The sequence below is a fragment of the Apodemus sylvaticus genome, chromosome 5 (genome assembly GCF_947179515.1).
Source record: "Apodemus sylvaticus chromosome 5, mApoSyl1.1, whole genome shotgun sequence".
Taxonomy (NCBI): Eukaryota; Metazoa; Chordata; class Mammalia; order Rodentia; family Muridae; genus Apodemus; species Apodemus sylvaticus.
Window position 1 is genome coordinate 8276245 of NC_067476.1, and position 25443 is coordinate 8301687.

A 25443-nucleotide genomic window follows, 5' to 3' on the forward strand; every position below is an offset into this window, starting at 1 on the left:
GAACTCCCTGTTTAGGTCTGGGGCCATTAAGGAAACTGGTTCTGTGGTCCAAAGTCCCAAGCTCAACACAGCTCCAGCTTCTAGAGGCTCTGTGATCTTGAGAAAGCCACTTGGCTTTTCTGAGTCTCTATTTCCTTGTCCTGTGTTCTGTGAGACAGTGTGTGAGAAACCGGGGAGACGTCACCATACAGTAATGACAGTTGTTCACGGCCAATTTGTGTATGTCAGATGAAGTGGGAAGGAAATGAAGGCAGAGGCCAGAGAATGCTGAGAACCCAGTGACTCAAGACACAGACAGACCATCTTGAGTACAGACTGCTTTAGTGGCAGCTAGCTCAGAGGACCACAGTGACGGCGGGGCTGGGGCAGATGCTGTCGCTATGGTCACTGAGTATATACCAGCCCAATGTCACTTCCCCTGGATATGAGGGGACTGACCTTGGAGAGTCCTGGGGGAGCTGAGCTCAGCATCTGTGCAGGTTTCCTGTTTCCACACACCCCAAGCAAGTCACCTGGAAGGTAGGCAGCGCAGCAGCCCTGAACCAGCAGCACGGGCACTGCGGTGAGGTAGAAGGCAAGACAGGTTTCTCTAAATGGGGCCGTCTGCAGAGAAACTGTTCTGTGGCACACTTGGGCGCTTTTGTCTCTAAGGGTCTTGCTCCTCTGTTATTTCCAGGACAGGAGTCGGAGCCCGGATGGTAAACGTGCCGGACAAGCTCCCGGTCGAAAGCTTCATGGAATAGGAAGTGACCTGTCATCCAGTAGAGCAACCCTCATCTGGGAACAGTCAGCCACGTGAATCTCTTCACAGGCCTCTCGGGTCATAAGCAGCCCATGCTCAAGGTGTGCCACGGAGTCATCCTCTTGTTCACGCCAGGAACGGCAGCACAGGAAGCCATTTGCCATGCACACCTGCTGAGTGGAGCTCCAGTTCCACAACTCACAGGAAGGCGTAAGGAGAGAGCCACTCCATGGCGTTCTCCTCCGACCTCTCCACAGAACACATGCCCCACCCCCGTCGTGCACTCACAACTCAATACTAGTAAATAAATAAAACTAAGTTATTTTAAGAATACGCAGATTCACCCTGTACTAGTCTTTATGAAGGCACATATGTCACATAAAACCTAAACTAAACACATCTTCTCTCCTTTTAGTCTATGTTTTTCTTACTTCTTTCCTCCCCTCCTTCTTCTGGTGCTGGGGATGAACTCAGGACTTGTGTACACTACGCAAGTGTTCTAATGCTGACCCACACCTCCAGGCTCCTGAGCTTTTCTTTAAAATTGTTGCTGGGCAGTGGTGGCGCACACTTTTAATTCCAGCACTCGGGAGGCAGAGGCAGGCGGAATTCTGAGTTTGAGGCCAGCCTGGTCTACAGACTGAGTTCCAGGACAGCCAGGGCTACACAAAGAAACCCTGTGTCTGTGTACCATGCACATGCCTGTTGTCCATGGAAGCCAGAAGAAGATATCGACACCCTTGAATTGGAGTTACAGATGCTTGTGAGGTGCTATGTGGTGCTGAGAATCAAAGCTGAATCTTCTTGAAAATCAGTGCTTCTGAGCCCGGAGTTATCTCTTCCGCCTCTTTGTTTTTTGTATGGGTCTCAGTCAGGAACACAGAGTGGGTTAGGAAAAGGCTTTGAGGCCTACCTCATCTATATAGAGGACCCCAGGCCAGCCAGGACTACACAGTGAGACCCTGTCTGTGTACCACAAGTTGAGAGTCTGTGTAATGTACATCCAGGGATGCTGGATGTAGTAGACAAGATGTCCATTCCTGGGCCACCATATATGCACCTGTCCCAGCCCGTTTGCTTCCCATGGGTCAGATTCTTCAGTGCCTAATACCCAGCTCTAAGACAAGTCAGGAATCTGCCGTTTACCCAAGATGGAAAGGACTCAGCCATGCCCAGCCCGTGCCACACACCCGTACCCAAGAGGCAGACAACCCGTGTTTTTGCCACCGGGTGTGTGGGCAGGCCCTGAACAGTTCAGCAGCTGTCAGACTCTTTTTGAACTTGGCTGCCGAGCTGTGAGCCTCAGTGGGTGTGTGTGAGGGGGAGGCTAGAGATACTTCTGTGTCCCAGGTGGGAGGCAGGAGACTCCCAAGGAGTAACCCAGGGTATGGGGTGCTGAGATGAGGGGACACAACCAACTACTATTCTTACAAAGACTTGGGATGGAGTGAAGGTAGGGGAGTGGAGAACCCTAAAGCAGTCAGCTAGCCTTTCCCTTCTCCTTGGACTCCAACTGTCCTGGCCTGGTCAGGCTGGAGGGCAATGAGCACACTGATTTCCTGGTGCCTTTCCCCTAGTGCCAGTGCCCTGTAATCTTGGGTTGAGCCTGGCTCTAGCTACACTCAGTCTCCCTACTCAGGAAATGATAGTAGGAGCAGACAGACCAGCTGTGCATTACTACCCCTAAGTTTCACGTTCTTCGTAGTCCTCAATACCCCGGGGGCTTGGAAGGAAGGGAGCAGAGCCATGGCCTCCTCCCCAGTGGCAGGGAGAAAGCGGAGAGCTGGGGAATTCGCCCTAACAAATTATTTCCTATTTCTTGGTAAGAAAAGTTGCAGTGGTGATGAATTATTAACAAGACGGAAATGGAGATTGTTTTCGCTGCTGGTCCTAATTCGGATTGCTCTGCCTCCCCAGCTCCCTCCTCCCTCTCTGAGCTCCTCTCTCTGGCTAGCTCTCCATATCCTTCTGTGGGTTCATTGATTTATCCCATCTTCTTCCTCTGCCCCAGTCAACAGCAAGGTCACCTGCTTCACTCTCACAAATCAGCAGAAACCCACTCAGAGTGACAGCCATCCAGGGGACAATTCTCCCACGTTCCATCAATTCTGCAGGCAGGGAAGACAAGTCGTCCATGCTGAGCCTGATCCTCAACCCTTTATCCTAGCAGAGTGCCATCCTGAGTCTTAGTAACTGTCCTCTTTGCCCAGACCTAGCCCTAGTGACTATGTCCAAGGCAGAGGTCTATTTTGAACCCAGAGTCTCGGGCCACCTTCCAAGCCTGTTCTGACTTTAGCCCAAGTTAGGGAAAACACTTCTTGGTCCTTCATCATGCAGGGAGACTTTGGAGGAAGACATCTGGAGCCCTTTCACTTCAAACCTGCCCACCATTGTCCTTAGAACCTTCTATGTGCAAGAGTACAAATCTAGGAGAACAGGAACAAGGAAGCCTCACCTTAAGACAGCACCCAAGAACAGCTTTATGTAGTGCCACTGAGCAACCAAGCAGAGACTCTTCCCACGCATGCATGAGAGTTGTGTCCAGGTAGGGCTGTGGGCTCAAGCAAAAGCTGAGGAGAGGCCAACCCCAAGACTTTCGGCCTGTTTGGGGTTGCTGGCTTTAGCACTGTTTTCATCTCTCTCATCCCTAAAGACCTACCCCTGCAACAGCCCTTCTGAGTACCTCAGGACACAGGGCTATGCATGTGGCTGGGACATCCAGGAGATGGTCTGCTGGCTCAAGGTGGAAAGTTAGGCCTTGTTCAGACTTGCTCTGCTTGCAGGGACGCAGCCCAGCATGGCCGACTTCCTCCATCAACAGAGCAGCCACAGGGAGTGGGGGTGGGTGAGTTTTGTCAAGGCAGTGACTACATGAGGGTTAATCTCTCCAAGAACTCAAAACTGTCTTAAGAAAAAAAAAAGGCTCCATTCTGCTTTGCCCTGGGCATATGTGAATTCTTCCCACAGCCAGACTTCCAGGAATGTTTGGGGTGGAAAACTCTTTCCCAGTTCTGAAGCGTGCCTGGCACCCAGCCGTACGTCCCCCACATGCAATGAATGCGCTCCAGGCCCTCCATGAACCACCTACCAAGCAGACCCATGTGAGCCCCTGGAAGACTGTGATCCTCTACATTTGCATACATCTAGACACAGGGTGCTCACTACCACAAGAAGGCAGGCCTCCCTGACTGGGTTGCTCTGTTTGGAGAGACCTTTGACTCTTGGTCCTCTGGCCTCTACTTTTGAGTACCCGGATGACAGGTGTGTACCAGTACACCCAGTTCACGTGGTGCAGGGGATTGAACCCCGGCCTGTGTGCATCTTAGGCAACCTGTCTACCAACCAATACAAACCCAGATCCGAGCCTCCCCTCTTCTTCACCAGGCTCTCAGCAGGCTCAAGGGGCTCCTTCTAGCTCTCTTCTCACCTGTGGCATCGGCACACCCCCTCTCTGAGCTCACACTCTGTGTGTTTGCCTCCTACCTACCTCATTCCCCGTTAGGGGCTACACTCAGCACCTGAGCAGCTCGAGATATTTACTCAAAAAAATTTTTAACAGGTAAATGAAAGAAAAGGAAAAGGGGTGGGAGGAGGAAAGAGAGGAAGAGGGAAGAAGGGGAGGCTGGGGAGAGGGCTTGGAGAAGAGGAAGCCACTGGTAAAGTGCATTATTGATTGGAGACTTAGAAAATGCTTAGAGGGTAGGAAAATCATCCCGTTCTTTAAAAGCTTGTGCAAGGCGTAAGCTAGACGCAGGCAGACTTCCCAGAGAGGACCTACTCTGCTGACATGAATATTTCATCACCGGGGGAAAGGCAGGCTGTGAGGATTCCAGCGCAGGGTGGGGTGAGGGCAGGGTAGCAAGGCCCCTCCAGATGGCCCTGGGGCCGATAGAGCCCTGGCCATTCCGCTTGCTGATGGCAACTGTCCTGGGCTTGTTTGCCAAAGACTAGGGCAATAGGGCTGGGGTCTGGGACAGACACAGACAGTCAAAGGCACCCAGGGGGGCAACATACCTAATCATCACTAACAAACTGGTAACTTTGTCCCAGCCTCTGTCCTGTTCCCACAGGAGACACCACTGGCCGATTGGCTTCCTCTCCCGGCCCATCCTCCACCTGATGTCAGGTGACGTGTGTAAAGTGATGAAGTATATGTATATGCCGTGTCCTCTTTAGCCTCAGCACTTGGGATTATCACAAGTGCAAGCCTTGGATCTAGTCCTGTCCGCTTTCCCCAGCACCACCCATCTCTCTGCTCTCCAGCCTCTCTCCAGATAGCCTCTGCTTCCTTGGGGGAAAGATTTGTAACTCTCTCTCTCTCTCTCTCTCTCTCTCTCTCTCTGTGTGTGTGTGTGTGTGTGTGTGTGTGTGTAAGCTGTAGAGCTTAGAGGACAACCTCAGGTATCATTCTCAAACACTGAGAATTGGCCTTCAATTTTCCAAATCATGTAGGACAGCTGCCAGTGAGCCCTAAGTCTGGCCAGTGAGCCTCAGGGATGCACCTATGTCTGCCACCCCACAGCCATGATCATGGGCACCTTACAAGTGCTCGCCTTTGTGAGGGAGTTCCAGGATGCACTCAAGTCCTCAGCTTCCTTGTCAAGTGCTTTGCTGACTGAGCCAACTCAACAACTTGTCATTTCTCACACTGGGGCACTTCTGTCCGAGGGTGCCACCCAGTGGCAGGGATCTGAACAGCATCCCTCCCTAAGCACTTCCCTGACCCCTCCCTGAGGACACCTCCCTGGCTCTGTCCCAGCTGCCTATTTGTACACCTGACCACAGTGTCACAGAATTACACCTTTGGTTAACAACAAGCTTCATGACCTCCTCAGGGTGCTCTGAGAAGACAGGACAGAGTGTGGCACATACAATGTACCCAGGAGTGCAGGACGAGACCTCTTCTGTGGGTCCCCTCTCTGGGGACCTGAGCAGCCAGAAAAAGTCTTAGGGGTGACAGAGCACCCAAACAGATTGGGATGGTCCCTGCAGAGGGTCTGGGGTGGTTTCCTACTTCTCTTTGGGAAATTAAGAGATGTGGCAGAGAGCCACAGATGAGGCACACCCAGGCAGCCGCGGGCTCTGCAGGAGAAGCCTCAGGTCAGGGTGAGACTGGGCCAGAGCTGCAGATTTACTCTTCCATGCATTCACTGGCGATCGTCAGCCATTCGAATGTCACTCTGCAGAAGCAGCTTCAGACTCCAAGGTCAGACAAAAGGAAGGGATACAATGTTCACGGGTCTTAAGTTCAGAGAACTTCTCTGGGAGTAGGGCAGGAAACTAACCAAATAACCAAATAACCAAATAGCCAACCAACCAACCAACCAACCAACCAACCAACCAACCAGCAAACCAATTAGCCAGCTAATCAACTAACCAGCTAAACAATAAACCAATTAGCCAACTAATCAAACAGCTAACTAGCTAAACAAACAAACAAACAAACAAAAAAACCAAAAATTAACCAACTAATCAACTAGCATAGCAGCTAACCAACAAACCAATTAGTCATCCAACTGACTAAACAGCTTCTTAATCTAAACAGTTAATCTTCATCATGGATTGAGGAGGATTTGAAATCCCCTAGGAGATACATTTGTGAGCATGTCTATTTTCAGGGAGGTTTAACCGAAGAAGGAAGCATCCCGTTCTTCATCAGCCACGCCATGAGTGCTGCTCCCAACTACAGAGTGGACCAGTGGCTTGCACACTGCGTTCCCCTCTCTGTGCTCCTGACTATGGGGTGGGCTGAGCGGGCATTTCACACTCCTGCCACTCTGACTCCCCAACCAGGATGACTGTACCCCCAAACTGTGATCCCAAATATGTTTTTTTCCTCAGTTATTTTGTCACAGCCAAAAAGAAAAGCAACTCATATACTAGTCAAAGAAAGACCTGTGCATGCAGCTGGACTGGGGGCACAGAGATGATTGATCAAGACAGCAAAGATGCTCTGACCCACACCCACAGTGGAGGCCCGGGATATACCCATGCCTACCGCACAGCATGGATCTCGGGCTTTTCCTGGGTTACGACGACTCAGGAAGTCCCAGAGTGCCAAGGACAGGCCTGCTGCCTCCAGACCTCAGATGGTGGGATGGCTTCCCATCTTGAGGTGGGCTACTGCATCAGTGGGACCTTCTGTCTCCTCACCATCCCTGTTCTCATACCTTTCTCCAGGTGAGAAAATCCCAAGAGCTTGGGAGCTGAGGTGGGCAGGCAGGCAGGACTGCCCAGTGCCAGACAGACAGAGCCGGAGTCATCCCATCCCCTGCACTCCCTGTGCCCTCTATTTTTAGGTCCATTACTGTCCACTGGTGGGTATAGTTTTACCACTCCATCCCCAGAAAGGCAGATCAGGTTCCTCTGAGCAAACCACCTCGCTTTCGTTGGAGCTGGTGCGTGGGAGACTGCATGCTTCCAAATAGACGCAGAGCAAGCGAGTTATCAAATAAGTGGATTAGCAGGCTCCGTCTCAGCTCAAAGAGCAGTGGGCGGGAAAACACAGCATCTCTCCTCCTCAGCCTCCTTCCTCCAGGGCTGATGGGGACTCTGCTCACCACACACACACACACAGATGACAGCTACCTCCGGATCCCTTTCCTTCTGAGATAATCAGAGAGACTCCCATCAGTTGTGGAACCTGGATAGACACTGAAGTCTACAGCCCAGCATGCTAGAAGCTCTGTGAGCTTGGGCAAGTGACTTAACCTCTCTGACTTGGAGATTGCTTATATTTAAAATAGGCTCATATTTAAAATTGCTCATTTTAAATATCCTACCTGTATAGATTCGGTTAAACTAGTGTATATTAACTGCTTAGTAAACACTAGGCACTCACTAAGTGTTGCTCTAATGAGATGGAGGGTGTGGAATCACAATGGCTAGATAGACACCCCCTGATTCCCCTGAGGTTAAAGTCCTGGTAAGCAGGACCCTCTTGAGTTGCATCATTGGCCCCATGGGGGCCACAGGTGACTCTGGGCTGTACCACTTGGGCAGTGCCCACCCAGTGTGAAGCTTTGCGTTTGTGTGTGCATACATGAATGTTTGCACACATGCCAGGGTCCTGTTCCAGAAAACCCTACAGGCTCTCAGACAGTTTTGTTGTTCTGTAAGTCAGGACTTTCCTGGGGGCTTTCCTGCTGAGACAGGAATGGGTTTTGCCTTTGGTCCTCTTAGGTCTCAGAGGAGGATGCTTTTCTCTGTCTGCCAGTAAGATGGAGGGAGTGAGGAGTGCCGGGGACTCAGGTATACACCCAGATCCCATAGTTTATTCTTCCTCTTTCCGGGGAGGTAGAAATGTTGCCCAGCTATTGCAGAGGGAGACCTGTCCCAAGGAGCTGGCCCAACACAGTATCAGCCACACAACTATTAGTAAAGGTTCTGGATTGGGGGGCACTTTGCCTCCCCCAGCACCACTGACTCCCCATCTCCCCTTCCTGCTGCCTACTGCTTCATGATCCCCCAGAGGGGAGGGTCCTCTGCAAGAACCTCTCAGTAGATGCCTTTCCCAGCCTCCTCTTCACCTTTGCCCGGCAACTGTCAGCGTGTCTGGCAGTGGGGATGTACAGGGTCTTGGTTAATTTCCACTTATTTCCCTGGGCAGTGCTTCCAGTCAAGTGGACAAATGACTTGGTGGCAGGAGGGAGATGGACTGGGGGCTGAGGAGGGCTGAAGCGTCCCCAGAGACATAAGACAAACTACACTGGATCTTCCTCACAGGGGGGTGGGAGGGTTTAGACACACACCTGCCCCTGTCAGGGTTGAGATCTGGTTTTCCAAGTGGGAGTTCAGTTTCAACCCCTTCCCACAGACAGATCTCCCCACAGTGGCCCAGTGTCACAACAGCCATTCAGACCAGTGAATAAATGAAGGGAAGAAGGCGGGGGGGGGGGGGGGGGGCAACAAGTGGGCAAGGCTCTGGGGAGAATCTTGGCTTTGATTGGTGCAACTGCAAGGCCAAGTTTGGCTCTATGGGAATCTGTCTCAAGAAACAAGCAAATAAAAATAAAAACTGGGATGTGGACAGAAAGGAGTCTGAGCTCAGAAAGGTGGTTGGCCCAGGGCCTCCAAGCCTTTGGTACTCTGAGTAGGTATTTGAAGTTCTGTTGATTGCCTCGGGACATCCGAATCCAATGCTTCCCACCAGAAATGTCAGAAGCACCAACGGCCTCCACGGGCCTGGCATTCAGTGACAGCACAGCTCCATCCTTTCCTGTCTGTCGGCAGCAGGAGACATCTCTGTGCAATGAGATGCCCTCCCAGGATCTCTTCTTGTCCTAGAAGCCTGAAGGCTGGAGCTGGCAACTCCAAGACCTTGCAACTGAGCTAAGCAGAGAGCTGGGCAATCCCACAGCAATGAGGGGGGAAAGTGAGTGCTTCTTCCAGTTGCCCTGGATCCTGATCGGAGCCCTGGGTCTTCCTCAAGGGTCAGCACTCATCTCTCCTCTTCCAAGAAGCCTTCCGGGACCATGGCATCCCTCTGCCCATCTGTCCACTCGCCAAGCAATCTATTCTCAGGCATGAAAACAAGAAGAAGGCACTCTGCTGCTGCTGCTGCTGCTGCTGTTCCTTTGGTTTTCTGTGTAGCCCTGGCTGTCCTAGAACTCACTCTGTAGACCAGGCTGGCCTCAAACTCATAGAGATCCGCCTGCCTCTGCCTCCTGAGTGCTGAGATTAAATGTGTATGGCACCACTGCCTGGTGGGAGGCACTCTTGTTAGAGTCCTGTGAAGCAAGTACCTGTGTCCGGCACTGAGCTGGTGACAGTGTCCTGGGTGTGGTCTCCTACTAGCCCCACCCTGAGAACTCAAGGTTACATCCTATGTTGAATTTACATGGCGTGGGATTGCAAACTGTCATATCTCTTGAGGCTTCTTAGACAAATTGGATGCTGACACATTTCAACATGGAAAACTCAAGATGGAGATGAGCTTTAGGCTAATGGGTCAGGTCAGTTCTGACTAAACACCTGCAGGGTTTGAGACTTGCTTCCTTACTCAGGAAGGCGAGGAAGTGGGTGAGGCAGGCTCTTATAAGGAGAAGCGAGGTATAGACAGTAGTCCTTTGGTTTGTTTGTTTTGTTTTCTACTTCTGCTTTTTTGGTGCTGGGATTAAAAGTGTGTGCTACCAAGTCCAGCTTTGTTTTGTTTTTTGTTTTTTTTTAGTTAAAAATTATGCTGGATTGTAGTGGTGTATAACTTTAATCCCAGCACTTGGGAGGCAGAGGCAGGTGGTGCTCTAGGTTTGAGGCCAGATTGGTCGCCAAGGGAACACAGAGAAACCCTGTCTTGAAAAACCAAAAAAAAAAAAAAAAAGTGTATGGGTATTTTGTGTTTTGTTTGCATGTCTGCAATACCCATGGGGGCCAGAAGAGGGCATCAGATCCCCTTGGAACTGGAGTTACAGATGGTTGTCAAGCAGGATACAGGTGCTAAGAACCAACCCTGGGTCCTCTCCAGCCAGTTCTCTTAACTGCTGAGCCATCTCTCCAGCCCCATCTCTGTCTATTGAGTTCAAGGCTGGCCTTGAACTTCTGACCCTCCTGTCACAACACCTGACAGCGACTGAACCTTAGAGCTTTGTGGATGCTGTGCACTCCAGTAGCTGAGTCATATCCACTGCCCAGTGTGGAGAATTTGAAGGGCTTATTCCAGATCATGCAGTCCAAAGTAGTGATGCGAAGATGTGAGTCCAGGTTTCTATCACCAAAATAGGTCTCTGCCCTAGAAGCAGCCAGTGTCTCACTCACACAGACCCCAGTCTTGGCACACTCCACCCTGCTGTTCAAGGTTTCAACCCAGATGGCCTCTATCTGACCCAATACCTTTCTCTCAGGACACCCAGGTGCTCCCCCCCCCCCCCCCCCCGTTCCCTGAGAAGTGACCAACACTCCTCTTAAGCTGCAGAGATCCCAAGGAAACTGCAGGCCTCCTGAGCCTTCAGAATAAGCTTCCCCACCATAGGCCAGGCCCCGCCTGTGTCTGTGCCCTACAGTCTAGCTTAGCCAGTCTGGGGCAGGGCCCGGGAGTCTGTCTTTCAGGCAGGAGAGGCTGGGGTCCAGGGACCACACTCTGGCAATGAGGTTGCAAGATATCTGGGCACACTCAGTCCCTCCTCCTTCACCCCTGTTGTCCTAAGTCTCAGGTTCTGTCCCCTGGCGTAGAGAAAGGAATGCAGATTGCCCATCCAGGCTCCAGTTCACGTGCCTCACTCCAGAGGCGTCCGAGAAGCCATGGCTGCCACCCTGTAAAAAGTTAAAAGGGCCTTTTCTGCTGGCTTCTTCTTCCCCCTCCTTATCTCCCCTCCCCCTCCTTTTCTTCCTCCTCCTCCCCCCCTGCTCCCTCCGTGACCCTCAGCTCGCATTGAAATTTTGCCCTTGCCCAAGAACCCTCTGCCCAAAGCTCATCCCTATTCATTTTCCTTGTGCATTTAGAGCCAATAGGTTTTTATTTATTCATTTATCTTGTCTTTTATCCCCCTCCCCTGCCTCAGCAGGCTGGAATTTACAATTCAGTTCTCTAGTGGCCTTGCTGAAGGACAGAAACCTGGGAGAGTAGGGCCCCCACCCTGGGACTGAAAAGGGCAATCGCCCTTCTGTCCCGTCTTGTACTCCAGGGTTCGTGCTCTGTCTGCTTGCTGGGACAGGTGGGCTCATACCCGTTAGCAGGAGGGTTGTCAGAAAGCAGGGATAAGCTGGCCCTAGCTTAGAAGGCTAAGAGGGCACTGGGTGGTCTGGCTGCCACCAGGGTGCCCTCTGGTGGCTAGTTAGGTACACCTGCTCTGGATTAGGGTGTTCATCCACCACCTGCTGCCTATAGACAAGAAGTGCAGAATGGGATGTGGTCAAGGCTGGAGTGAGGCAATGTACTCCAGGGAGGCAGAGCAGCCCAGGCAGCTACCGAGGGAGCAATGACAATGGTGACGTAAGATAATTACGGCATTGCACATTAACCCCCCCCCCCCCCACTCGCTAGTGCTCGGCCCAGCTGTCTCCCTGCCAGCACGGTGATACACCTACATTATCGTGTTTTATTGAAACAGGAAGAAAACCGAGGCTCAGAGCGCGAAGCCGCGAACCCTGGTGGGTAAGCATGCGCTCTGGCCACAGACGAGATTCTGGCTTTGCCTGCTAAGCTCCTTGACCTTGGCATGACTTAGGCAATCTTCCTAATCTTTAAAAAGGGATTAGTCTGGGGTGTACCCTGCAGTACCTTCTGAGGACTGCCCTCCACATGCCCCTGGGCACTCCTTTCTCCCTAGTCTCACACTTGTAATCAAAGGCAAAGCTGCACCTGCCTGTCATGGAGCGTTTGCAGCCATCAAGCAAGTGGTAAAATTCTCAGAGGTTCCTCCTGGACCTCCCCCCCAGAGCTCAGCCCCACCAAGGTCACAAACCAGGAGAGGGCCTGGTTAGCTCCTGGTGGTCATCTGTAGCTCCTACACCCTGAGTAGAAGTCGTTTCTAAGGATCGTCCCCAACCCTGGCAATGATTAATATTTAAAAGACAAAATCGTGTTGAGACTGCCTGGGAAATGCGTGGCTGAAACAGCTCCCACAGGAGCTGAGGTACGGACCCGGAATGGGATTCGATAGAGCCTCAGCCCTACTCTCAGGACCTTTGCCTGTCTTGAGCCAGCGTGGTCTTTCGATGCTCGACAGTGTCCATACATAACCCAATCTTGGCTCCTAGCCCTGGGCTGTCTTCTCTCCTTCTCCTTCCCTCACTCCCTCCCTTCTCTAAGCTGGCCCAGGCCCAGCCACCACCCACAGTGACAGCCTCATCACCATTGACAAGCCCAAGTAGGGATCTACCTTCCTGAGCTAGCTGCTCTGCATTGTGACTGAAGCCACCCCAAGGGACGGAGACATTTTCAGGAGTCTGGGCTGGGGACACCAGGCTGACTGTGCAATAAACGCAGCTTTCCCCAAGGGCACTCAGAGGCACCAGCCACCTGCAGGGTGACATCGGACCCCTCTTGTCTGCTCCTCTGGCTGCTCTGCCCAGCCTCTGCCAGGGACAGGCTGCTGCGCCCAGACAGGCCAAGCCTAACTCAGCAGCTTCGCCACTTTCTGCTGTGTGACCTTGGCCAAGGGCCTTCCCCGCAGCCCCCCACCTCACCTCAGTTTCCCTATCCATATGATGGGAATGAGCAAACATCTGGGACACCTTCTCTAGGTCTAGTCTGATTTTGAACAACATGTATCCACAGAGCCATTGACCCCTTATTGTACTGTTTAAGGTAGCCTGGTGGAGCCCAGGGGGGATCCCAATAGAATAACTGCTTGGGCTTTCAACCCCACATTCTGAGATCTTGTTAAACGCTGCTATTCCCACTGCCCTCGTTAACATTGCCTAGGCACTGAAGCTCCCAGTAGCTCCAAGGCCCCTTCTTCTTGGAGTTCACGCGACAAGGCTGAGCACCTACCAGCATGGACTAAGGGATAGCACCAGCTGAGATACTGCACTGTCTATCTAGCCGGCCCTCCCCTGCCCCGCCTCCATTTGCTCTGTCAAAATGCCTGGTTGGTGCCTGGCATGAGCCAGGATCATGATGCTACCTATGCACTAGACTGGTCTGGGAAGGTTGGGAGGGTGCACCACTGGGGCAGGGGTGGGGGGGTGCTGAACCCACGCAGGTTGGAGGGTAACCTTGCAGATAGTATCCAAATCTCTGGTCTGAATGCTGACTTCCTGCAAAGAAGGAGGGGCTGGCTTTGAGTCAAGGAACGACTGCTGTGCAATCCCTGGCAGGAAACCATGCCAGGGTCAGCTGGCCAAGACTGCTTCTACCCACAAAATGTCACTCAACCCCCAGGGTCCTCAGGGTAGCTTGGCTTTGGCACCTTTCCATGGTGGGACTCGGAGTAGGTCTTGTATCAGGCAGGGCCCTCTGGTTCTGCTCAGCCCACCCCCAACGTCTGTCTTTGCACACCGTCCCCTACCCCTCAATTCAGCAATAGAGAAAGTGTGGAATGACTTACATGGGAACAGAACCTCTCAGGGGGGTCTCCGCATGTGATGCCGGAGGGCTCCACTTTGACCTTGACATAATCCTTCAGGCGCATCACCTTGGGCTGGCAGGCATAGAACTCCCAGGTGGGGCCCTCATCTGTGGTCACCCAGGATTTGCAGATGTCATAGTCCCCAGAGACCAGCGGGAGGCAGTGCAGGAAGAGGGCCAGCAGGCGCAGCATGGCTGGGCAGTCCGAGTAGGTGTGGCCCAGAGGGGCACTGGAGAGGTGGTGGTGGGGTCAGGGGGCACTTGGGACCTCAGCATGGAAATACCACATCTACCAGGCGGTGGTGGCTGGGATGTAGCATTGACTTGAACGGTGCAGGTCTGCCAACCGCGGGAGCGTCTGTTTTCCAAATGGCCGATACAGAAAATCCAGAGCCAGCGTTTCTCAGGCTGCTGATGGGCAGATCAAAAGTTGCCTGTAACTTGGTGTCCTCCTAACCTTGGTGTTGCACCTCCCCTGGAGGTGAATCTGATCAAATCAGGCAGACTCTCAGATTGTGACAGAGGATGGAAATGGATAAGGAGGAAATCCGCAGGGATCCGGCATGGGGCTGGATCAGATTGCTTTTAATTTTTGTCCTTCCAATCAATCCAGGTCTTTAAAGGGCCCTTAATGTGTGATGTGCTCCACACAACTGCATAACAGCCTGCATGGTGAAGATAACACGAAATCAGGAGGTTTGCATGTCAGGCTGGGAACGAGGCCCCTCTTCCGGATTGGACTTGGGCTCTCAGACCAATAAAAAAGATTTCTTTTCATATGGGCTGAAAGTGACAACGATGACGTGGTGTGCCTGGACTATAACAAAAGCCAGTGAAGTGTTAACTGGAGCGGCCATTCGCCTCTGCTCTGGTGGGGGGGGGGGGGCGGACACAAACGGGGGCCATTGGCCACTTATTGTGAAATTCCAGAGACTTCGGCTCTCACTTCATCCAGGTACCTGGGCTCTGGCTTGGCTTTCATTGTGAAGAGAAAAGAGAGAGAATGTGTTCATTAGCAGCAGCACCTGCAACAAATTAAGGGGGGGGGTAGTTAGAGACATAGAAGAACAAAAGCTGTCTGGCAAAATGTGTACAAAAAATAGGGTGCATTAGTGCAGTCTCCAGAGATGGCTTGGCTATTTTGTTCTTACTAATATCTGAGTTATGTGTTTAGAGATGGGCATGCTATTAAAAAGGTGGTGTGTCTCTTCATCATCTGCAGGGATGATTGTTCAGTAGAAGTGACCCCTCTTGAGGATCAGGGACTTCCTAAAGCGTCCCCAAGAGCCAAGGTTTAACAGTTGCTTTAACACACTAGGCCAGACCAGTCAAAATGTCTCAGTTGTTAAAGGAGGTTGTGAACATCCGACTGAACAGACTGTGTGCCTACTGCTATGGCCCACAAGGGAGGTCTCTGTGTGGGCCACCCCTGATCCGATCCGATCCCCGTCACCACACCACGTGAAACCAGGAGTTAACAGCGACAGACTGGGATGCTGCAGGCTTCCACGGGAATCGAATGCTTTGTTGTATTAGACTCTCTGACCAAGGCCAGCAGTTTGCAATCGTTTTAGGAGGGTAGCATCTATTTTAAGCCATCAGTAATCATTTAAAAGCGAAAATAGATATAGCTAATAGGAGTACTGCGTTTAGAAACACATGACTCTCAGACTCTAGTGTATTCCCAGGCTTATACTACATGGAAGAATCAGAGTCCCAGCCAGCATGAGACCCCCACCAAAACCCCTGACAACGGGGGCAAAGGTTATTGCGATGGATATAGAAAATAAGAAAATAAATATGTATATAAGTAAGTAAATAAATAAAGTCTCTGTTATTAATTATTCTGGTTATAATGCTCACAGTTGCTGTATTTAAATTCCCAAACCTCACATATGTCGGCCTGACTCTCACCTGAAGGAAGCCCCTATCAGCCATTGTATACCAGAAGTCCCAGAGGAGGTAATTGTGTTTACATGAAACACTGCTACCCAGGCACAGCACATTCCTGCCGTCAAATGACAAGCAAGAGGATGGGACATTTTAGTCCAGCCTGGCTGCAGAGAGCCCCTTGCTCAGGGGTAAGCCCCCCACCGGTGCTCTGCTGCAGGCTGCAGTGGGCCTCATCTATCTAGGTTAAGGCCATCCCTGCCCCCTCTTGGGATGAAGGACTCCTAATACAGATGGATGAGAACCCAGCCAGACCACGCTTCACACCTCTCCTCTGACCACTTAAACAGAAACCCGCTCTAGACCCCGCCCGGTGCTCGCTTCTTGCTAGAAAACTCTCTGGAAGAACGTGACCAAGCGTCTATTTTTTTTCCAACCAGAGAAAATGTAGTAAAAAATAAAGTAGCACCGGCCGCGGCAATGGTTTGGACGTCTCCAGCCAAGCTGTGAGCTGCCCAGAAAACAGCATGCCCCTAATTAATTCTTCCAGCAGCCGCCTCCCGACTGTTCACTAACAGGTAGGGCGCTCCTGACGGCTGGGGACGACTAGAGCGCCAGGCTGCGGCTCTCAAGGCGGGCCCAGCTGCCGGCTTCATCTGCAGGACCAGCGGCTGCTCGTGGCTGGGACAGCGCTGGATTCCAGCCCGGATGGGGAGGCAACGAGGCCCCAAGGCCCCGAGGCAGGAGCCTCAGCGAGCAGCAAGCGGCGCAACTTGCAAATCTATTAATTGCTTTGCAATTTTGTTGGCTTAAGTACCACACATTCCCTAGAAAATGGGGGTGGGGGAAAACAACAAAATCTGCCAGGGGAAAATGTGTTTACAACCCGTCAATCAGTTGGGCGTTGCTGGCATCGAGGGGGCACTGTGAGCTCGGCACTCGAAAATTACAGTAGATTTTTGCCAAAAAGAAAATAAAAGGCGGGGGACTCAGGCAAGAGTCCGCGGAAAAAATGAGGTGGATAGGAGGGAGCGAGGAGCCGGCAGGGGAGAAATTCCGAGTAAGAGGTTGCATCCTCGCGGATCGTTTTCTCCTTGGAAAATAAATCTTCACCTGATATTATTAAGAAACTGCAGCTCTCTGAAACAAATGGAATCAATGCGCTTTATTTTCTTTTAAGAGTCCTCAGGAACCGAGGCGGGGGGGTCTGATAGCCTGGGTATTAAAACCCGAAAATTAGATTTTATCAGGATTTCTGAACTCAGATTTCTCTGTCTTATTGAATTAGCGCCTTTCCGAGATGGCGGGGCTGCCAACAGGCTCTTGCCCGAGTCTCAGGCTGTGCGCTCTCCTTGTGGGAAACTTGCCTCTGTGGGGCGCAGGGTCCCTGGGGAGAGGGGGGGGCGCTTAGGCATGGGGACCCCGGGGGGCAGTCCGCCAGAGGTTAATTCTTCTACCCAGGCTGGACAAAGGGTAGAAGGGTGTGTGAAATTTGCTTTGGGGGCTGTAGGAAGAATCGGGAAGGAAAGGGGAACCCCACGGCCGGCGGTTACCTCCCCCCAGCCCCCACCCTGCCCTGGCTTGCCTAACGCTCACCGCTGCCTTGGTGGACGTTCGGGTTGGGGCGTCCCGGTGTCCCCAGTTCTGGGAAGGGAGCTTTCTCCAGACTCTGGTTTCTCCCTGTCACCCTCACAGCGGCTGGGGAGGGACCCAAAAAGTTGGGCTCTTGGGGGCGGGGCAGAGCACCCTGCTCTGAGGACGTGAGGCCGCCGGCCGCCGGCCGCGTGTAGGTCCCCGAGGACGGGCGGGGCTAGCCTGAGACCTGCAGACACCCAGGAGTCTGGCAGAGTCCGAGCAATCTCGGGGCGCGTAGACAGGGGCGTGCACCGCACACAGAGCACAAACCGCCGCTGCATTTTGCCTTTCCGAAGTTCGGTGCAAACCACCGGCGCAGTTAATAATCACGCCTTTAATAAAGGCCAGGCCAGCATCCAGGCTGCCCCCTCATTTCACATCGCCTCCCTTAATTAAAAGACACCGAGCAAAGCTCCTGGGAATTATTTGCATTCTTTTTCCCCCGGTGCCGCTGCTCCGCGGAGACCCTGTCGCCGCCATCCCCCAGCCCAGACCCGCAACTTACTCCGAAGCGGACGGACCCGAGATCCGGAGGTCCACTTCCCGCCTTCCTGCTGCCTTTGCTTTTCCTGAAGTGCGACTCTGCACGGTGGCGGAGCCCCCTTTCCACCTGCCGACCCCCTTCACAGCACCGAAGGAAGTTTCTAATCTGACTGGCAAGGAGTTTTCCTTGTTCCTTTTTAGAGCCCGAAGGCGACTAAATTAGGGAGGGGAGCGCCGGCGGAGAAGGGTTAATTTACTTTTCATAGACAAGAGTAAGCAGCATTATTGCAACGGCCCATCCCCTCCTCACACAGGCGCTCAGGATAGAAAAAGACGAGCTGGGTGGCGGGGAGCCCAGAGAGAAGACCAGCTACTCTACTTCTTAAAGATGCTGCACCCGGCGCGCACACACACCCCTCTTCCGCGGCTCCAGCCCTCCTTTAGTAGCAGCCGCCACCAGATAACTTTGCGTCCGAGCCTGAGCTGGGAGACTCCGAGTGACTCCCCGGCCCGGGGAGAACTGGCACCGTCACCTAAGCCTTTTCAAAATGAAAGCACCCTGGCGAAACTGCAGCGCCTCCATCCCCGCCCGCCGCCCCGGCGCTCCCTGCTCGCCTTACCCGGGCTCGGAGCAGCTTCCCGGAGCGAGCCCCGAAAGGCCGGAGACCGCCACCCTCTGGCAGGTGCTGGGTGGGCGCAGGGCCGCAGGGTTGAGGGCCGGGGACCCCTGCCCCGCGCCGCCGCTGCGGTGGCCACCGTCAGATCTGGGCTGGGGAACCCTCGGGCCGCCGGGGGGCCCGCCCGCAGCCGTCCCGTAGACGCGGGCCAGGGAAGGGGGCCAACCGCGCCGCTTGCATCGCCCTCCCGGGCCGATCGGGAGGTCGCTGCTAACAAGTGCAAACTTTTGGGCCCCCCTGGGCAGCCAGGGGAGAACCTGCACGCGCGCCCCACTCAGCCGCCGGCCTGGGTGGGCTTCGCCGCTGCTGATCCAGGCGCCTGAACATCCCCCCTGGCGCGGCGCCGGCCAGATGGCGGGGCGCCTCACCGCCCCCCTGCACTCCGCTCCAAGTTAATGCCGAGGCTAAATCCTCTTGCCATCACTCACGGTCACCATCGGGGCTTTTATCTCCCGGTCTGATCCGGGCTGCGTAACTTCCTCTGTGTGGCTTTAACACACCATCCCACCACGGAGCAACGGTCTTCTTAAAGGTGCAGGAAGGAAATACTGTGAGGCTCCGGGGACCAGCTCGACCCGGGGAGGGGTGCAGGGAACAGAGGTGTCCCGGCGGGCCCGCGGCCCGGGTGGCCCCAGCAGGCGGCCGCGGGAGTGAGCCTGCTGTGGGGGGTCGCTGCCTACACATCTCCTGGCGGCCCGAGGACCAACCCGTCCCTGAGCTCGGGGTGCATCCTCAGCGGACTCGGGTCAGGCACAGCGGAGCTGCATCCCCCTTCTTCCCAACTGTGGGGCCTGAATCGGTGCCAGCGCCCATGGGTGTGGGGGCTGCCCCATGGGCACTAGGGAGGGGGCCAAGTGAGTCAGCCCCCACCCCCCACAGCCAGCGCTCTAGGCTGCTGGCTCCTCGGTTTCTGTCTCTTTCTCTCTGTGTGAAGCGCTGCCACCCAGAAGGCCCTGAGCAGTGGGTAAAGGGGTGGGTGGGTGGATTTGGGGAGCTGGGGAGGGGGAGCGCTCTGAGCGCACAACCAAAGCCTGAATACCAGCTGACACATCGCCGCCTCCAGCCTGATGGGCCCTGCTTTTGACGGAGAAGCCAAGCCAGCTCTGCAGGGAGCGCAGAGTAGGGGGGCAGGAGGGCCTTTGCTAAGGAGCTCTCTGCCTCCCTGGGGCCGGCCTGGGAGGACCACGTGGGAGGACTCCAGTAGAGGCCAGGCAGAGGCCAGAGTTGACTGCAGCCCTGTGAGCCCCTTGGAGGCTTCCTGCCAGGCTGTGTCCAGGACTGTTAAGAGTGCTTCCTGGTATTCCCAGGGCGCTTTGTGGGTCTTTTGGGGGTGCTCCTGGTCCCTTTGGGTGGGTTCTTGCTGCAATATTTACTGAGATGTCATCTGGATGCATCAAGAACAAAGGATCTGGAGGGAGGGGGTGGGAGAGAGAGAGAGAGAGAGAGAGAGAGAGAGAGAGAGAGAGAGAGAGAGAGAGAGAGAGAGAGAGAGAGAGACTGGTCCAAGGTCATGGAGGGTGTCACAAGATAAGCTTGTACCTCAGGACCCCACCCCACTGCTACTCACATCTGCTTTAACCCTTCCCCGCTCCCAACATCTCTCCCTAAATCTTAAAAGAGGGTTGTTCTGTTGGTTATAACATTTGGAATCTTGTGACAAAGCAAGCAGAAGATGCAGAATTAAAGATTGTCACCGGTAATGACAATGACAATGATAACATTTACAGAACACCTTTCATGTCCGACTGCATGCAAAGTGGCCTGCGCGTGTTGGTTCTTCCCCAAGCTGCGTAACTTAACTCTTGTTAGCAAAACCTCAGCTTGGAGTTTAGAGACCTTAAGTAGCTCAGCCAAGGTCATGCAACTAAGGAAGATTTTGGTTTGAGAGATGGATCTTCAGGTTCTTAATTGGATGTTTCTGCACTGGCTGGCTTGCTGGATTATTTGTGGTATGACACAAGTTCTTTCAGAGCCTCAGTTTCTCCATCTGTCAAGTATGAATGGCAAGACCTTCTTTTTCTGCATGCCAACTTGAACATGTCCGTCCTCAGATTTCAAAGAAGAACCGGGTGGACCCCACCAAGCTGTCCAGGAAAACAGATTCAGGTCAATGTCCCCTCCCCCAACACACAAATGCTCCCATCCTGGCCTCGGAGCCTCCAACTAGAGGAAACTCCTTAGAGGAAGGAGACAGACTACAGCCTCTTGGATTGTAAGCATTTGCGCCTCAGGCAGCAGTGAAGGGCACACTGTGGGTCTTCTGCCCAGGGTGAGTGATGACCCTGTAGGCCTTTGGCCTGCTGTCTCCCCTAGGCAGGCCCATCAATCCCCAGCAGTGCCCTGCGGTTACATCACATCATACAGTGTCTGGGTGCCATCAGGATCAGCCAACAAGGCGTGGAGGAGGATGCTCTTACTCCTGCTTCGGATGAACCGGGACCCTGGACTGGTCCTACTAGTGAGTTGGCTCTTGTGACCCAGGCGTGCAAAGATGCTGCCCCTAAAATTACCGCACAGTGGAGATACCGGCTGTCTTGGCTCCTCGCCTAACTAGCTGTGTGTCTTTGAGCTCTTCCTTCTCTTAGCCTCAGTTTCTCTGGTTGTGTGAAAAGGGGATTTGTCTGGGAGTGCAGCCCCTGCTTTTCCATCCTGAACTGGCTACATTCCACAGCAGCCTCCAGGAAAAGGCTTTCCTTTCAAAGAATAATAAAGTGCCCAGGAATGAATAGGATTCCAGCCATGTAGGGACCAGGTGGCCCGGCCCTGTTCATTTCTAAACTGCATTAGGTGCTTTCTGACAAATGACCTTTCACTGGCAGAAAAAAGCAGCTGAGCACCAGGGGCAGAAAAGTGTTAATGAACACCCCCACCAGAACCATCGATGGCTCCCTCTCTCCAGCGGCCTAATCATCTTCACTGGTGGGACTCCGGCCCTCACTGTTCTGTTGTAATTCAAATTGTGAGTGTGTGTGAAAATCTGTTACTGAAAAGCATCCTAGAGCAATGTGGCGAGTTGGCACGGGCCTTTATTTTTAAAAAGGGATCTGTGTCTAAGCATTTATATGTGTGCGTATGCTTGTGTCACATACATAGGAGAGATGATACAAAGGCTCTGGAGACATATATCAAGTCATAAGCAGGGGAGATGAGAGATGGGACAGGCTTTGTTGTAGATGTCTTCCCAGTGCCTTCCAAATCCTTTGCTATCAGGAAATAAACAACAGGGATCAAGGAATAACAGGAAATTATAAAGTCACATGCAAAAATGAGCTCCTAGCTCTGCAGTGAGAGGTGACAGATGAGGTCCTGCCCTCCAGGGATCCCAACATGGACAGACAGCAGAAGGGACAGATCAAGTGAACTCAAACCAAGGAAGGAAGTGAGCCTTGAGCTCGGAGCTGCCCACACGCTCTGGCCACACCCACACGTTCTGGCCACGCCCACAGTAGCTGCATTCTCTGTGCCAGACCAACATTCCGATTCTTGAGGAATCCTTTGTCCCTTTGACCTTGACCAGCCAAGAGATAGAAGTGAGTGGGTGGCAGCTGCCTGGGACACATCTGGGACCACTTAGGGGTTAGGAGAAACCCCAGGGTCTCTGATCCCTACAGCCCATGTTGGTGCAAGAGATGAAGAACAGGACTCACTCCCAGGGCATTCCCCAAGGTGATGCCTCCAGGCAGCAGCAGCAACTGCAAGCTGCATCCAGCTCCTCCCTGCCCGTTCTCAGCTGTAATCTCTAGATCATACTCCCATTAATTATTATTACCGTATTAATCATACATGTGATTAATTCAGTAATGGTGATTCATAATTGATTGCATTTTATATGACGCCTTTCATCCACACATCTCCCAAGATGTGCACAGCCTACAACAAGACTCACATAGAGCAGGACGTGTTCCTAGCTCGTCTGCATTTTGTTGAATAAACTTCTCTTCACAGAGGCAGGGGGCTAACAGTCTTTGGGCAAACTGGGCTTGGCAGCTCTAGCTCCTAGCCCGTCTCTCTGAGCAATGGCGCCCTGCCTTACCTAGTTGTTGGCTGTGTTCTGGGAGTCCTGTAGGCTCTAGTCCTTTGGCAGGCGAGTCCATATAGCCAGACCAGCTTTCCTCTACAGAAAGCAATGCTACAAAATGGCTCTGGGTCAGGGCTCTAGAGCTAGGCTCTCTGCTAATGAGTGGTGTATCCTTGAGCAAGCTGCTTCCTTCCTGCCTCAATTTGCCTAAATCACAGTGGCATTAATAATAGCCTCTCTCTCTCTCTCTGGACATCTCGATTGTGAAACAGTATGGAACAAAAACAATTAAACACCTCAAACCTATTGTATAGGAACTTTAAGCTTGTGGCAGATCTGTAACTGGACTTTTTTTTTCTTTTACTGGGCCTCATTTTTCTCAGCATTAAAATGGGATGATGAGGGTCAGAGAGATGATCCAGCAGTTATGAGAAGTGTACAACTCTTACAGAGGTCCTGAGTTTGGTTCCCAGCACCTACTTTAGGCAGCTCACAATCACCTATAATTCCAGGTCCAGGGAAATCCAATGCCCTCTTCTAGCCTCTGTAGGAACCTGTACACCACACACACACCCACACCCCCACCCCACACACACACCACACAAAAATAAAATCATAAAATGGAAGGGTAGGTTGGTTTCAGGAATTTCTTCAGTGAACACCAACAACAGCAACAGCCGGTATTCTGAGGACTCAAGAGTCAGGTATGCTGGGCTCTCAATCCTCTTTGCCATTTTCTGGTTCTATGACCTTGAGCCAAGGTCACAAGATGTCGTGCCCAGTCTTAGGCATCCAAAGACCTAAGCTTGGTGTAAGGATTTAATGAGCAAATACTTGAAACCTTTGGCTTCTAGAAAGCGGTTAGCACAGAGTGGCTCTGACACTGTACCCGGCAGGGGCATGGCACTTTACTGATGTGCTCCCATCTCCTCTCTCTGCTGCCAGGTGAGAGACGGTAGCATTTCCCTCATTATTTAGAGGACAGCACCGAGGTTTAAGACTCAGTCTTGGGTTGTTCAGTCAGGGCACAGCCTCATTGTAACCCTGGGTTCACTGATATTTGGTCTTAGCCGTATGCTTGTTAATCTAGTACTCTCAGTAACTTTTGAGGAAGCTCAAATGGCAGTCTCTAATTGCAAGCAAAGCATACAGGGGCCTGGAGAGGCAGGGTGCCTCCCATAGAGCTCATACCAAAGGAGCCCTTGGTCAGCTCAGAACAGGCTGTGAGTGGATGCGAACAGGCCCAGTTGCTTGCCTTTGGTACTGGGTCTCTTCCTCTGGAGTATCTGGTCAGGATCCCTGAAATGGGGAGGGAGTCAGAATGTCACCTTCCCAAGCTCGCACATGACTAGGTGGTGTGGTAGAGAGAGGAGACCAGTGAATTCCAGGCTAGAAGGAAGAGCCCAAGGCCCCTGTGGAGAAGTTGCTGGATTCCTTCCAGGAGGATGAAGCCCAGACATGTCCTGTCCCCCTCCATCCCCACTCCATCCCAGGGACCAGCAGAAAGTCAGGGTTCCATGGCAGCAGCAAATCTGGCTTGCACAGCCTCACTGGTGGCAACAGTGAAGCTCACTTCTGTGTTGGGGATCCATTGGGACGGGATACACGGAGCCCCTCTGCCTGAGAGCAGGTGACTGTCTGACCTTGTTGGGTTGCACCTGAGAAGGCATCTCTCTGCAGACAATGTTGGGATCCTAGCTGAGTCCTCACTACGTGCATGGCGTGCGGCATCTTGCTGGGCCCCAGGGGTGACAGCACCATAGTGAGGTTGGTGAGACTGTCCCTGTTACCCACACATCATACAAAGTGTGACCAAGAACCTACGATATGGCTAGACAAATGTCAAGCTAGTGAGGCGGTATAGTATGTCTGCACACATGCACACGTGCTCATTGTGCACTCGGGCACACACACACACACACACTCATCCACACATTCACACTGGAATTATAGCAAGCAATCTCAGCCCATAAAGTTCATCCGTCTCTCCTTCATTTGAGGACTGTGTCTGCTGACCATCAACCTGGGGAGCAGAAGCTGGCCTGGCCTCCATCTCTGCCATCTTCCTGCCTCTTGGAAGGTGTGCAGGACTCTCCTGGGGCTGCCCAGTTGGTGGTTGTAGGGCTGTTTGCAGATGATGCATTGGGGAGACTGCACACCAGCAGGGTGGGGGAAGAGCCGGAGAGAGCCACAGGAGGGAAGCGCGATCTCACTGGGTACGGCTGCGTCCCACCTTCCCAGCTCCAGCTCTAGACCTAGAGGAAAGTGGGTTTTCCCTCATGGAGCAGGTGATCTGGGGCAGAATGGCACAGCAGATGTGCCCTTCCTCTCCGACATGTGCTGATCACAAAATAATTGACCCAGTTATAGAAATACCAGCTCTGCACCTTGGCCCTCTCCTTCCGCTCTACTGGCAAGAGCCCACAGCCCGCTTCTCGGCAGTCACTGGCACTGGCGGGAGAGCCCCAAGCAGGCATGGAGTGCGAAGCGCCATGTGCAAACACAGGACGTCCTCTGCAGAGGAGCTGCTTGAGGTGACTGGGCAACTGCTGAAGGAAGGAAGCCGCAGCTGCTCAGGGGCACCGCCCGGGAAGGCGCCCTCCAACAGTCTTCCTCATTAAATCGTCCACTATGACACCACTCCTGCCTCCTTTTGTCCAGGGCCCATCCGAGGAGGAGGTCGAAATGGGACTACTTGAGGGTGGCAGGTACCAGCCCTCTGGAAGCACTACCAATTCATATTTAATGTCTCACTTCATGGTCCTTGGCTAAATGGATGGAGACAGCTCTCGAAGCCATCAGTCTCTCCCACACTGCTGGTTTGGGTGACCATTGCTCGTGATTTCTCGCTGGTCCATATTTGACTCACATTACCTCTGTTTCCATGAGGGGTGGTGTCCTTCCATCACTGGAATCCTATTGCCTCTCCCTGGCTGGGGCTCTTCACTGGCCCTGTTTCCCTTTGGTTCCCACACACGCCCTTGGGTCCCCT

General features: G+C 53.0%; 1 protein-coding gene across 9 annotated transcripts in view; it reads right to left on the reverse strand.

The window, feature by feature from the left end:
* Ntng2 (netrin G2) overlaps window positions 1–18937 on the reverse strand; it is a 56619-nt gene extending 37682 nt beyond the window's left edge. For 3 of the 9 annotated variants that reach the window (XM_052182012.1, XM_052182010.1, XM_052182011.1), the window contains exons 1-2: window positions 18377–18920; window positions 13729–14773 (exon numbers count right to left, since the gene is read on the reverse strand). In XM_052182012.1, the coding sequence (XP_052037972.1) occupies window positions 13729–13941 (213 nt within the window). In that variant the 5' untranslated portion in view covers window positions 13942–14773; window positions 18377–18920. Of the gene's footprint in view, window positions 1–13728; window positions 14774–17234; window positions 17314–17778; window positions 17950–18376 lie in introns of those variants that run through there. The other 6 variants (XM_052182007.1, XM_052182006.1, XM_052182013.1 and 3 more) reach the window with 6 other exon arrangements.
* Window positions 18938–25443: the final 6506 nt, after the last annotated feature.